Source organism: Chlamydotis macqueenii, chromosome 22, assembly GCF_036417535.1.
Source record: "Chlamydotis macqueenii isolate bChlMac1 chromosome 22, bChlMac1.mat, whole genome shotgun sequence".
NCBI lineage: Eukaryota > Metazoa > Chordata > Aves > Otidiformes > Otididae > Chlamydotis > Chlamydotis macqueenii.
In genome coordinates, this window is record NC_141577.1 from 8,225,189 (window position 1) to 8,237,170 (window position 11,982).

Consider the following 11,982-nt stretch of genomic DNA (forward strand, 5'->3'; position numbering starts at 1 on the left):
TGGGCCGCTTCGCTGTCAAGCAGCCGGCGCTCCCGGGCGGAGCAGGGGACCCGGGCGGGCGGGCGGTGGGGGGTCCCGGCCCCCGTGTCCCGGCCTCACGGGGGCAGCAGAGGAACAGTGCCGCTGGCGGCCACCAGAGGGCAGCACAACGCCGCCCGCGCGGCTCCCGCCGTCGCCGGCCCCTTTAAGGCAGGCGGCGGCCGGAAGTGCTGGCGACCGAGGCCGCGGCGGCTACTGCGCATGCTCCGTTCTGCCCGGCCCGTTTCCCCCCCCTCTCCCGCCGCCCCCCCTCCCTTCTCTCACCCCCGGAATCGGCCGCTCGGCGACGGTAAGGGCCGCCCGGCGCCGCGCTACGGGGGCCGGGAGGGGCCAGGCGGCGGCGGGGCGGGGCGTGGCGTGGCGAGACGGGGGCCCGGCCGGGCGGAGAGGGGAGGGGGCGCCCGAGCGCGCGCCGCCGTACGTGCCGCCGCCGCGAGGGCGGACGTCGCGCGCCGCGGGGGGGGGGGGGGGGGGGGGGACGGGCGAGGGGGGGTGGGGGGGAAGGGGAGGCCACACCCCTCCCCCGGGCAGCCCCGCCCCGCCGCCGCCGCGCGCCGGGGGGGGTTGGGGGGGGGGGGGCGCGACTCCCGCCCCTCCCGGCCCTGACCCCTGACCCCCGCGAGGGAGGGGGGCTGCGGCCTTGTAGGGGGCGCTGACCTCTGACCTCTCACCTCAGGGGTGACCTCTGCCCGTCGGCGGGGCCCGCGGCCTAGCGAGGGCCGGCGGCCTTACTGGGGCTGGGGGCTCTGGCGCGGGGAGGGAGCTCCCCCGTGCTGCCCTGGGCTCGGGCCCTGCCCGCTGCGGGCCGGAGCCGGTGGCCGGCGGGGTTTCTGCGTCTCCTGGTGGCCCACCCCCGTGTCGGAAATCCTGAGGAAGCCTCGGCCCCGCCGTCCCACGGGGAGCGGCCCCGCGCGGGGGTCTGGCGTGTCCCGAGTGGGTGAGGCCGCGGCCGGGCAGGGAGGCACAGGGCCCCACGGGGGTGCATGGGCTGGAGCCGGCCGGGAGCCTGGCGCCTGCTCTCCCTTGTCGCGCCGTGTCCCAGCCGTGGGCCAGCGAGCCCACACCGCCTGCCGTGAGATCCCATCCGGACACGAGCGCTTTCCCAGAAGGGGGTGACCCAGACCCCCCAGCGGTTACAAAACCACCTTTACCTCACCCTGTGTGGCGGCAGGAACAGCCTGTGCGAGCGCAGCGCTGCTTGGTGACCCCCTGCGAGAATCTCCTCCCGCACCGCTGCTTCTCAGCTGCCCTGGGAATACTGGCTTCTCTGCAGCCCGTGTGCAGTGGGAAGGGTCTGGCCCAGGCACGTTCCTGGCAGCGAGAGATCAGGGCATCCCAAGGGCGGCTGGAAGTGCTGCCAGCCGGGGGGAGATGCTCCATCTCAGAAACCTTCTCATGCTCTCACCACAACCCACCATGCCACTTTGCTCCGGGAGCTGTGGAGCCAGGGAGAGCTGCTGGCTGCTGCTGGCTTGGGAAGTTAGGAGTGGGATGGCAGTGGGGGGATCTGCCTCGATCAGTTTTGTATCGCTGGGTGAGATGTTCCCAGCTGTCGTGATCGAGAGGGGATGAGAAATCCTCCTGTGTGCTAGCACTTGCCATCTTTCTCTGGTGGTGTATTTAAAATGCTTGGTCCCTTCTTTGGAGCCGGAGTTTTGCTCTGCCGGCCCCGTGTTCCCTGCTAGCGCGGCCTTTGCTGCGGCGGGACTGGGTGATCATGCTCACACACGGCTGCCTGCCTCTCTCCCCGCACAGACAGCGGTGCTGCCACCGCACAGACCTGCCTCTGCTTTGCTCTCTGCAGCACCGCGGCACCTCGCCACCGCCGGGCTTCATGTGAGAGATGGCGAATGCCGAAGTGAGCGTCCCTGTGGGTGATGTGGTGGTTGTACCAAGTGACGGGAACGAAGGGGAGAACCCGGAGGATACCAAAACCCAAGTGATCTTGCAGCTGCAGCCGGTGCAGCAAGGGTGAGTCGGATGGTACTGGTGTGTCTAGGAGGTGTGGGGTGGGATGGCGGGGTGGGGTCTCTGTAGATTTTCATGGTGTGGGGACCGAGCATTGCTGCGTTTTCCAGGTCTGCATTGGTTTTGTGCCATGCATGGTAGAGAAATACAATGCAAAAAAGCTTTTGTGCATGTCACTGTCACGGGGCCTCCGAGGACTGAAATTGTCCTGCAGGGATGTGTCCACGCAATTCTGTCTCTGGCTGTGGCAGTGGGCAAGCAGCAAGGTGCTCACGGTGCTGCCTCAGCCACGCGTCCTCCCAGTTTCCCTCTTCCCTCTCTGGCCGCAGGGTGGGTTTTTGCCACACTGCAACTCCTGTACGTGGTGGTCTGTGCCCGTGTGTCCAAATCCACATGTGGCTCTGTGCCAGCCTTCCCCTAAAATCATCCTCTAAAATACAATGAAGCCAGGATGTTGGAGGGACTTTTGTGGTACCCCTGGCAGCTGCTGCGGAGAAGTGGCTGCCACCAGGCACTTCATCTTAACTCTGGATCAATCAGGATGTAAATACACCGGCTCCAGTTTGATAATATTCACAGAACAGGGCAAGCTGCAGGCCTGATAGTGGCTCTTCCCTGCGTGATCAACCGTGCTGCAGTGTCACACGGGGCTGGAAGGGAAATCTTGGGGCATTGAGCTCTGCTTCCTGTTGTCGTGGCTGTATCAGAAAGCAGAGGAGAAGGTGCAGGGAAGCGCGCTGCAGAGCCGCTTCAGTGGTGCTGGCAATGTGATGACAGGACTGGGAACGTCTCTGCATGTTTCAGTCCTTGGGATTATTACCGTATTTTGTATGTGCCAAAAAATGTCTGGGACTGAAACAGTATCAAACGAAATCCACATCCCTTGAGGACAGGCAAGAAACGAATCAAATTTTTAACCTCATGCTGTAAATCTTAATTTTGCATGATTGATGTAGTTTCTTTATGAATGGACACTTTCACAACAGGATTTACCAAGAGGGCTCCGAGGCCAGCGCCGCCGTAGTGGCTGTGGAAACCCACACCATCCACAAGCTAGAAGAAGGGATCGGTGAGTTCCCGCTTGGCGTGGGCAGAATCCCCTCCTCTGCAGGGCTGGTCGCCGCTGAGCTGGTGCCTCCAGTTCGCTGGGCTTCCTTCTGGCTCTGCCCCTGCAGATGCTGTTTCCCGGGCATGGATGTGGGTGCAGGGTCTGGGCATACTCTGGATTAAGAGTCTGCTGTTACTGCTCGGTCTCAAAGCCCTGGAACTGAGATCCTGGCTCTCCTGCAATGAATGGTAAGGGCTCCCATGGGGTCCAGGGGAGCCGAGGTTTCACCCCAGTCTTGGTGTGCAGACGCTGGCAGGCAGGAATGATAGTTATGAGGATGGTGGTTGTGTCTGCCGCTAGCTGAAGCATCAGGCTCTGATTGCTGGTTCTTTGCTGGACAAACAGCCTGACAGTTGGGGTTGGATGTTCAGAATAACCGAGAAGGTTGGCTCTGAGTGCTCTCTGCCATCCTGAGGAGGATGTGGGAAAAGGTGCCTGTCATTAGGCACTGTTGCTAGATCTTGACTAGCATTCTGCTTCCCATGTGGGTGTGGGTCTTTTGGCAGTATTGGCAGAAACTCTGCATGTGAGGAGAATATATTATCAGTAAATATCTGATATCGCTGCTAAAGAGATACCAGAGCTCCAAGAAATCTGAGAGATAGCTGTGCTTCAAATTTTAAAGCATTTTGTTTCCACAAAGATTGTTCTCATTGACCCCTCTGGCCTTACAGATGTGTTGGATTTCTGATCTCACATACTCCTGGTAGATGAGCTTCATTTTGAGTGTTGCTATATTAAAAAGCAGGTGCCAGTTGCTGTTAGAGCTAGTAACTGGAGAAGACTAAGAGAGGGCTGATTCCGAACTGCGAACAGCTCTTCTTTTGGTTTCCTGAGTGTAGGTCTCACAACCTGCAAGCTTTCTGCTCTCACCTTTCAGCTCAGATTTCAGCGTCTTGGGTGGAAAGTTTCATTTTCACCCCTTCCTCCCTCAGACCCCAGCACCCTTGAAACAAACGAGGAAATCGAGATTGCCTATCCCATCACCTGCGGGGAGAGCAAAGCCATCCTGCTCTGGAAGAAGTTTGTCTGTCCAGGAATTAATGTCAAGTGTGTAAAGGTAAGGGAGTTTTCGCAGCTGATTCCTTCTCTGCTCTCAAATTCTGGCATAAGACTTTCTTACTTTGTGCGTTTTGTCTGAGCCTTGTCCTGGAACTGAGTGACTTTGCCTTTGCAGCGTGCTGGATGGTTAGTGCTAAAGTTGTTTTTAACATGGAGAGAAGCAGGGGAAGAGAGGGTTAAGGAGTGAAGGCATGTCACCCACCTTGTATTTCAGAGTTGTATTTGGCACTTGACAAGGGACTTAGAGCTGAAGGCAGGCAGGGAGTGTGTCCTGAGATCTGCCAGAGCTTTTCCTCCTAGTCTCTTTCCCGTGGTGTCCTGATACTCCACTGCTGTCACTCCCTCAGTGAGCAGGTTGCATCGCTGTTACCTTTTTCCACTTGAGTCCGTGCTTATGTAACAGCTGATGTGCTGAGGCTGAGCTCCCTTGTGCTGCTGCGGCGAGAGCGCTCTGTTGCTGACCCTCAGCAGGAACAACAGTCACTGGCGCAGGACAGAACAGATGCCCGAGTGAATACCTGTGTCAGCTAGATGTTGCTCGGCTAGTTGATGTGACGGGAGTGTCCCGTAACGATCTCCAAGATGACTATACGTGTTCACAGAAGGAGCTAATTTGGTTCGTGCCTCATACAGAAGCCTTCAGGGCTGTTCTTGGCTAGAGCTGTGTGTTTTGAACGCCGATGGCTGGCAGGCCATCCCTGCAAACACATCCATTCTGGAGTTATAAGCGTTGCTGTGCTGAGGGGATCAAAGCTGGTAGGGATTTGAGAAGCAGCTTCTCTTTCTGGGTAGAAGCGTGGACTGAGATGAGCTGTGGGCTGGCTGTGTTGGATGTTCCTGTACAGCCTTCCGAAGCGATGTTATGCTGTGTTTGCTGAGCCTTTGTGTATCTCGTTGGCAGTTCAATGACCAACTGATCAGCCCGAAGCATTTTGTTCACCTGGCTGGGAAATCCACCCTAAAGGACTGGAAGAGAGCCATCCGCCTTGGAGGAATCATGCTGAGGTATTTGGCTTGCATTTCATCACTCCAGCTGCAGGATCCCAAGCAGGTGTTTTGTCTGCTTTTACGTGGCCAGCCACCTGCAGCACCTCTGGGGCAGAGCTCCTGGCCCCGGGGTCTGAGAGGGGCAGGATTCCTCATCCTCTGCACAAGTGGCGTCGCCTGGGGGACCTAGTACTTGGTGGGAGAGAAAAGGGACTGGAGCCCTGTATGTGAAGCTGGCGGATGGCTTGTATTTGCCATTTGAAAGCCCTGCGGGAGATGTTTTGTGTGCAGAGTCTCCCTGTTTCCATCCTTCCCCTGGCTGTAGCGCTCCTACGTGGAATACTCCCTTTTGTCTCCAGGCTGAGATTTGAGCTCAGCCTGGTTCTCTCCCCACTCCCTGCACAGGAAGATGATGGACTCAGGGCAGATCGACTTCTACCAGCATGACAAAGTTTGCACCAACACCTGTCGAAGCACCAAGTTTGATCTCCTGATCAGCAGCGCCAGAGCACCAGTGCCAGGGCAGCAGAGCGTGGTGCAGACTCCTACGTCAGCTGACGGTAGGAAACCAGTTAACGATGTCACAGGAGTTTCCCTCCAACACTCCTCTCCCTGGGCTAATCAATTCAGGCTGACCCTCTCCACACACACTTTACACCTCCTCAGCTCTAGCAGGGCGGTCCTGCTGTTCAGGAGACTGGTCTGGTTTCTGGGAAGGAAAATGCTTCTGTCTGCTCAGAGAGGTCTCAGCAGTGTCTGTCAGGGAGCTCTGCTCTGCAGTAGTGGGAGGGCTGGAAAGCAGCTGGTGTTAAGCAGTCACTAGAGGTACCTTGGGAGGCTCACCCTGAAGGGATCCCTGTGAGCAAATACCTGAGAGAGCTCGTACAGCATTTCCTGGTGTCTTTCCTGTTTGAGGGTCTATTACAAAAGCATGAGATGATACTCAGGAATACATTTAGGGATGCTGGCCTCCTCCGGAGCAGCCTGCTCCACATCACCTGGACATCCGTGAATGGGGTATGATGGCTGGATGTGATTTGATTGTCATCCCAACTGCAAATTCTCAGGGAATCCTGTGCTTCAGAGCAGAAAGTGAGCTCTTTGCTGAGGTTAAAGGAGAAGACTCCTCCCAGCCATTCCGCATCGTGCAGCTGGGCAGGTTTACGTTTCTCTAAGGCCCTGAGTGGGTGAGGTGGCAAAGCTGTCCACAGGCTAAGGAGAATCTCCTGGAAAGCACCATGGCCGCATGGTAAAATCTTCCAGTGGCTGCACATTGGCTTAGTCCCAAATTTGATCCAGAAACTTAGGATTTTCCCTTCTTTAAACCAGCTTGGGCCCTGACCCTGTCATCACCTGAGAGATTAGGGCATCTCTAGGGTGCAGAGCTCCCTGTTGATGACGCAAGGGGAGAAGGGTGTCTGGGCTGAGGCTTATTTGTTCCCGTCTTTATTCTGATCCTTTTCTGCTCCTTTTACACCAGGATGCCAGTTTGCTTTCTGGAGGGAACGTGATTTTCCTTCCAGAAACCCCAAAGCCTTTCATGATCACAGCTCCAATGAGAAGCAGCAATATTTGCTTTTAGCTAATTTGGTTGAAAGAAACCAGGCACAAACAACCTGACCATGAAAGTGAAAAAGAGCCTGGGAGGGGTGAGGGGGGTGGAAAGCAAAGCAGGGATTTGGGGCTGGTGCTGCGGGTGCCACAGAGAGAGCTGACGTTGCCTCTCTGGCAGGGAGCATCACCCAGATCGCGCTGTCAGAGGAGAGCATGGAGGAGGGAATCGAGTGGAACTCGGCTCTGACAGCTGCCGTCACCATGGCCACTGAGGAAGGCATGAAAAAGGACACAGATGAGATCTCGGGTAAGCTCACGCTGCTTATTGGGTGTTTTCTTCCCTTCTCCTCGCCTGTTACATTCTGGAGACTGAGATCCTGAAAATAAGGAGAGTTTAGGCAATGACAGAGCTGTCCCCGAGGCCCTTGGCTATCCCAGCAGTTACCAGGGTCCCTGGCAAATTGAGCACCTTGCCACTGCAGGGGGAGGGGGACTTTAGCCCTGGCCTTGTGGCTGATGGATGATCTCCCAGATCAGTTGCTACTAGTTACAGCGAGGAGCGTTTTTTGTTGTTCATTCGAAGGATGTAAATGTCTGTCAGCCTGGAGCTAGACTGAAACCCTTGGGGAGCATCGTCTTGTTTGTACCCTGTGGTAGGGCCCCTGTCAGCTCTCTTGGCTGCATCTCTCTGGCTGCAGTACCTTGCAGTCCCTCTTAGGGTCAGTACAGAAACTTAGACAGAAAGAATTTCCTCAGACAAAGATTTTAAGCTCTGTGTCTTGTGAAGATGAACAGAGGCAGTGAAATGTTGCCTTGGGAGTCATGCTGCTGCCTGAAAACATGTTACTGACTTGCTACCTGAATCTGCTTTGCTTCTTTTGAGGTTTTATTTTGGTTTTGTTTTTGTTTTTTTTTTTACATGTCATATCCATCCCAATGGCCAAATCAGAATTTGTCTTGCAAAGTTACTCTTGCCTGAAAGGTTTAAGGTAGCCTTTTGGGGAAAAAAACCACCAAGTGCTTGTACACACTGATGTCTTTTTCCCTCTCCTTGTGCCAGAGGACACGCTGATGTTCTGGAAGGGAATAGCTGACGTGGGGCTGATGGAAGAGGTCGTGTGCAACATCCAGAAGGAGATAGAGGAAGTTCTAAGAGGTGTCCAGCAGAGGTTGGGTCAGTCTCCCTTCCAGATGACAGGTAGGTTGTGAGCCACAGCCTCTGGCTCTGCCGGATACTCAAAAGGGCAGCTGCAGGCAAAAAAATAAAAGTGACAAGGTCCATCCCCACCACTTAAAGCTGTTGAATCAGGGTGGTGAGTGAGTTACCACTCATTAGCTGAGCTGTGGGAGCTGAGTCTGGGTGTGATCTCAGCCTGCCCAACTGCGAAGCACATTTGCTTACATCACCGCGGGGCACAAGGACGCACCGTGCCACCCTGTTCCCTGAGCAAAATAATGCTGGCAGCTTGCTGAGACCGTCGGGTGACTGTCCTCATGAAAGCCTGCCCAGATTCACGTCTCAAACCAGAGTTACTCAAACACTTCTCTCCGTGACAGTGCAGGCTTAAACAGGTCCTGCCCCCTTATTTCTCGTTCTATCTTCGCTTGTGCCAGAAAACCTGGGTTTGGGGCTGAACCGGATGAGGGAGTTGATCTGATTTAAAAATAACTCCCCTCCCCTCTTTAGGGTCATTTTTAGCTTGGGTCAGTTCCCTAATCCAGTTCAGCATGTGCCCGTGTGAGCACAGGGTGTGAGAGCACCGCTTGCTGATGCTCTTGCTGAGAGAACATCCATGTAGCCACAAACTTCATTTTACCCAGGATATTTTTTTTATTTTCTAATTTAGCTTTGGGCTGGCGGATCTTTGTGTCTGGTAGGTGGCAGCTTTTGGAAGCTGTGAATGACTGAAGTCAGTGGATTATAATAGAAATTTTGCACAGCTTTTGGTGAAGCTGGCATGTTAATGACACTGTCAGCAGCATGGGGTGATGCTTTGCGGGTGGAGAGCTCATTTGTATCTCTGTGATTGCAAATTATGCTTTAATTGGCAGCAATTTTGAGCTGCTTGGGTGACACATCTGTTTCATTTTCTTGATCATGTGAACGGGATTATTTAGTCCTTGGATGTCAGAAGGATGTGGGAGCTGGGTCTGGCCTTTTCAGCCAGCCCTTGTGGAAGAAGAGAGAGAGTTTTACAAAAAGCAGACAAAAATTTTTGGTGTATTGGAGCATATTTTGAGCACTCATCCTCATGCACTTTCCTTGCAGATGCTGCAGTCTTGAACAACGTTGCCCACACGTTTGGCCTAATGGACACCGTCAAGAAGGTTCTGGACAACAGGAAAAACCAGACAGAGCAAGGAGAGGAGCAGTTTCTTTACACGCTGGCAGGTACGGTCAGCGCCTAGTAAGGCTCCTCATCCTGTTGCTGCTCTTGAGAACTGATGTGACTTTCCTTGGACATAATCCCCCAATATTTGGGTTATTCAATATGCGCCGCCCCGGAACAAATGCATCCCAATCCCTTTCCATCCTCGGGCTTGCATGGAATTTCCCCTCTCCCTTGCCTCGCAGTGAGCAGTCGCCTGGGGCATTCGACAGCCCAAAGTCTGTGCCCTCTGCTGTAGCCAGGGTGCTGAGTGTGTGAGTCCAATTCAGCCAGCATTAGGAAATAGGTGCTGCTGTACGGGCTGTGCTGCAGTCAACCGAGCTGCCTGCGGTGCCGTGCTGTGCCCAAGCTAATAAGCTCCCGTGTGTACGGAGTGTTGAGTTGTCTGCTTGCCTTGGTGTGGAGCTATCAGGTTTCTTGCACGGCTTCCCCTGAGCTGAAGCCAATAACCTGACCTGGATTCCCCAGAGCCGCTTGCTGGATGTGTCTCCCTCCTCACCGTGTCCTGTAGGACCTGTTCTTATCTGGGATGTCCTAGTCCCCTACTGCCCTGGATAAATGAGATTACTGTGCTACTTCTGACTTCCCATGTTCACGCAGACAGCAGGCGAGGGAGATGTTTCACTGACACAGGCAGTCCTGCTCCCTGTCCCCAGTACGGGTGCTCGGTTCCTGGGGAGGGGGCGCAGCCAGGCTCAGGAGGCAGTGCCTACTGCCCAGGGGGGTTTGTCCCCTCTCCCTTGTAGGTGGGTCTTGTTTGGGGAGCAGAAATACCCGTCTTCTCACCAGTAGAAGCAGCCAACTGGTGTAGCTGGCTGTTCCTTATCCTGGCACTGACAGCCGGCCAAAGCAGGCTGAGCGGGTGCAGAACACTGACCAGGTCTGTATGGGTAGCAGGAGAATCCGGCCTTTTCCTTCAGTGCAAGATCATCCTCGACTGGGTGGTTAGGAGAGCTCGTGTCGCAAACGTGGGGTGTCATGGCTGTTTGTGGGGCCCGAGTCCCTGGGAGCTCCCGCAGTGTGCTGGCCTTAGCCCAACGCGCTGCTTAGCCACTCTCTTTGCAGACCTGGAGCGGCAGCTGGAAGAGCAGAAGAAACTTGCCAAGGACCAGAAGGCGAAGTCCCAAACCATCCAGAATGTGGTGCTGATGCCCGTCAGCGCTCCCAAACCCGCCAAGAGACCCTGCCTGCAGCGCCCGGCCTCTGCCACTGTCCTCAGCCCCTCTACCCCCATCCAGCAGCCTCAGTTCACGGTCATCTCGCCCATCGCCATCGCACCCGTTGGACAACAGTTCTCTGTGGGCAACATCCCGGTGGCAACCATTAGCCAAGGTTCCAGCCCGGTGACTGTTCATACCTTGCCATCTGGCTCCCAGCTCTTTCGATACGCCACTGTGGTGTCCTCCTCCAAGACCGGCTCCTCCGACACGGTCACCCTCCACCCGTCCTCCAGCCTGGCGCTGCTGAGCTCAGCGGCCATGCAGGACAGCGGTGCCCTGGCCAACGTGGCGGCCGTGGTCAACCCCGTGGAACTAGTGGCCATGGAGTCTGGCCTCACTTCCACCATCCAAGCCGTGGAAGGCACCTCGGATGACGGGCAAACCATCATAGAGATCGACCCGGCGCCGGATCCTGAAGCGGAGACGGACGAGTCAGAGGGCAAAGCTGTCATCTTGGAAACGGAGCTGAGGACTGAGGAGAAAGTGGTGGGAGATGTGGAGGATCACCAACACCAGGTCCATAACGTGGAGATTGTGGTCTTGGAGGACTAGTGGGGAAGGCAAGCATCAGTTTGGGGAAGAGTTGGGAATTTATTTTATTTTGGGCTTTTTTGTTAAGCATCTTTGCCAGCCACGCCATTTGTTTCCATGGATATTTTCATTGTACTGTATATAATATATATATGTTTTTGGGGTTTTTTTTGGTTTTTTTTTGTTTAACAAAAAAGCTGGAGAAACACGTGAGACCTGAAAAAGGCTCCATCTCCATGGAGAACTGAACAGTACTGCCCGTTTGCAGGGTCAAGGAGAAACTGGATCTCTGCTGAACAACCCAACCGGGAGGAACTGGACAAGGGCTCCTGGCGCTGAGAGTGCGCCGTGGCCCAGCCGCGCGCATGGTGCTTCTGCTCCGGGCCTGCCCTGGCCCCGGTTGTTTTATTTCTGAGAGACAATAACCCGTGGCTGGAGTGTTGATGTGACTGTGGGAAGGGATGATGGCTTTGGGGTGGAACAGGTACCTCATTTGTATTTTTATTTTCCCCCAGGGAAGGGAATTCTGCAGACTCTTCACTGTCACCTCAGCTGGGATTTTTTTATTGTTATGCTTGCTTTGGGGAAGACGACAGTAACCCTGCCTTTACTGTCCATACTCTCCTCCACACAAATTGTTTTTATATGTTTGTTTGGGTTTTTTTTTTCATTTGTTTGCTCCGTCTCTTCCCTTGCCCAGGTTTCCCAGCTGCAAAGCCCTGGGACCTCCTGTCGCCGGTCTTGGGGTCCCCGTATCCCAATCCCACCTCTTCCCATGGCACTTTTTCCCCCATTCCTTTCCCCGCCTGGCTGGGCTGGGTGCTACAAACGCCGCAAGGAGCCTCTGAGATCACTTCAGCCTGTTGCATAAAGGCAAAAAAATATCAACTCTGGCTTAAAACCACGACCTCCCCCTTGGCCGCTCAGCGCCGCAGGGACCTTTCGGGGTGTACAAAGCATGTCGAGCTCTTGCTTTCCGGGAGAGCCGGACTTGAGATCCGGGGCAGCTTCTGTTTACACCATGTGCTGGGGCTGCTCTGTGCTTGTTGCTACTTGTTTGGTGGTTTTATTTTTGTATTTCTCTTCTTTCTTCCTATAATCTTGGAACTGGCACGTTGCTGAA

General features: G+C 55.1%; 1 protein-coding gene across 4 annotated transcripts; it reads left to right on the forward strand.

Annotated features, from left to right (window-relative positions):
- The first annotated feature begins 272 nt into the window (after positions 1–272).
- Positions 273–11,042, forward strand: GMEB1 (glucocorticoid modulatory element binding protein 1). Of its 4 annotated transcripts, none has more exons than XM_086764844.1 (10): positions 273–328; positions 1,844–2,010; positions 2,994–3,076; positions 4,051–4,175; positions 5,079–5,182; positions 5,570–5,724; positions 6,897–7,025; positions 7,779–7,916; positions 8,988–9,110; positions 10,174–11,042. In XM_086764844.1, the coding sequence occupies exons 2-10, from the start codon at positions 1,883–1,885 to the stop codon at positions 10,878–10,880; spliced, it is 1,692 nt and encodes a 563-aa protein (XP_086620970.1). In that variant the 5' UTR covers positions 273–328; positions 1,844–1,882; the 3' UTR covers positions 10,881–11,042. The 4 variants fall into 4 exon arrangements, with proteins under 4 accessions (XP_086620970.1, XP_086620971.1, XP_086620972.1 ...); XM_086764845.1 differs by having other exon boundaries at positions 289–328; positions 1,795–2,010; XM_086764846.1 differs by lacking the exon at positions 273–328 and adding an exon at positions 955–972.
- The last annotated feature ends 940 nt before the right edge of the window (positions 11,043–11,982 follow it).

Bases quoted from the DNA above. Each gene is read 5' to 3' on its own strand.
- GMEB1 (XM_086764844.1), top strand. From the start codon at position 1,883: ATGGCGAATGCCGAAGTGAGCGTCCCTGTGGGTGATGTGGTGGTTGTA. The intron at 2,011-2,993 runs GTGAGTCGGATG...CTTTCACAACAG, and splicing joins CTGCAGCCGGTGCAGCAAGG to GATTTACCAAGAGGGCTCCG. The intron at 7,917-8,987 runs GTAGGTTGTGAG...CTTTCCTTGCAG, and splicing joins GTCTCCCTTCCAGATGACAG to ATGCTGCAGTCTTGAACAAC.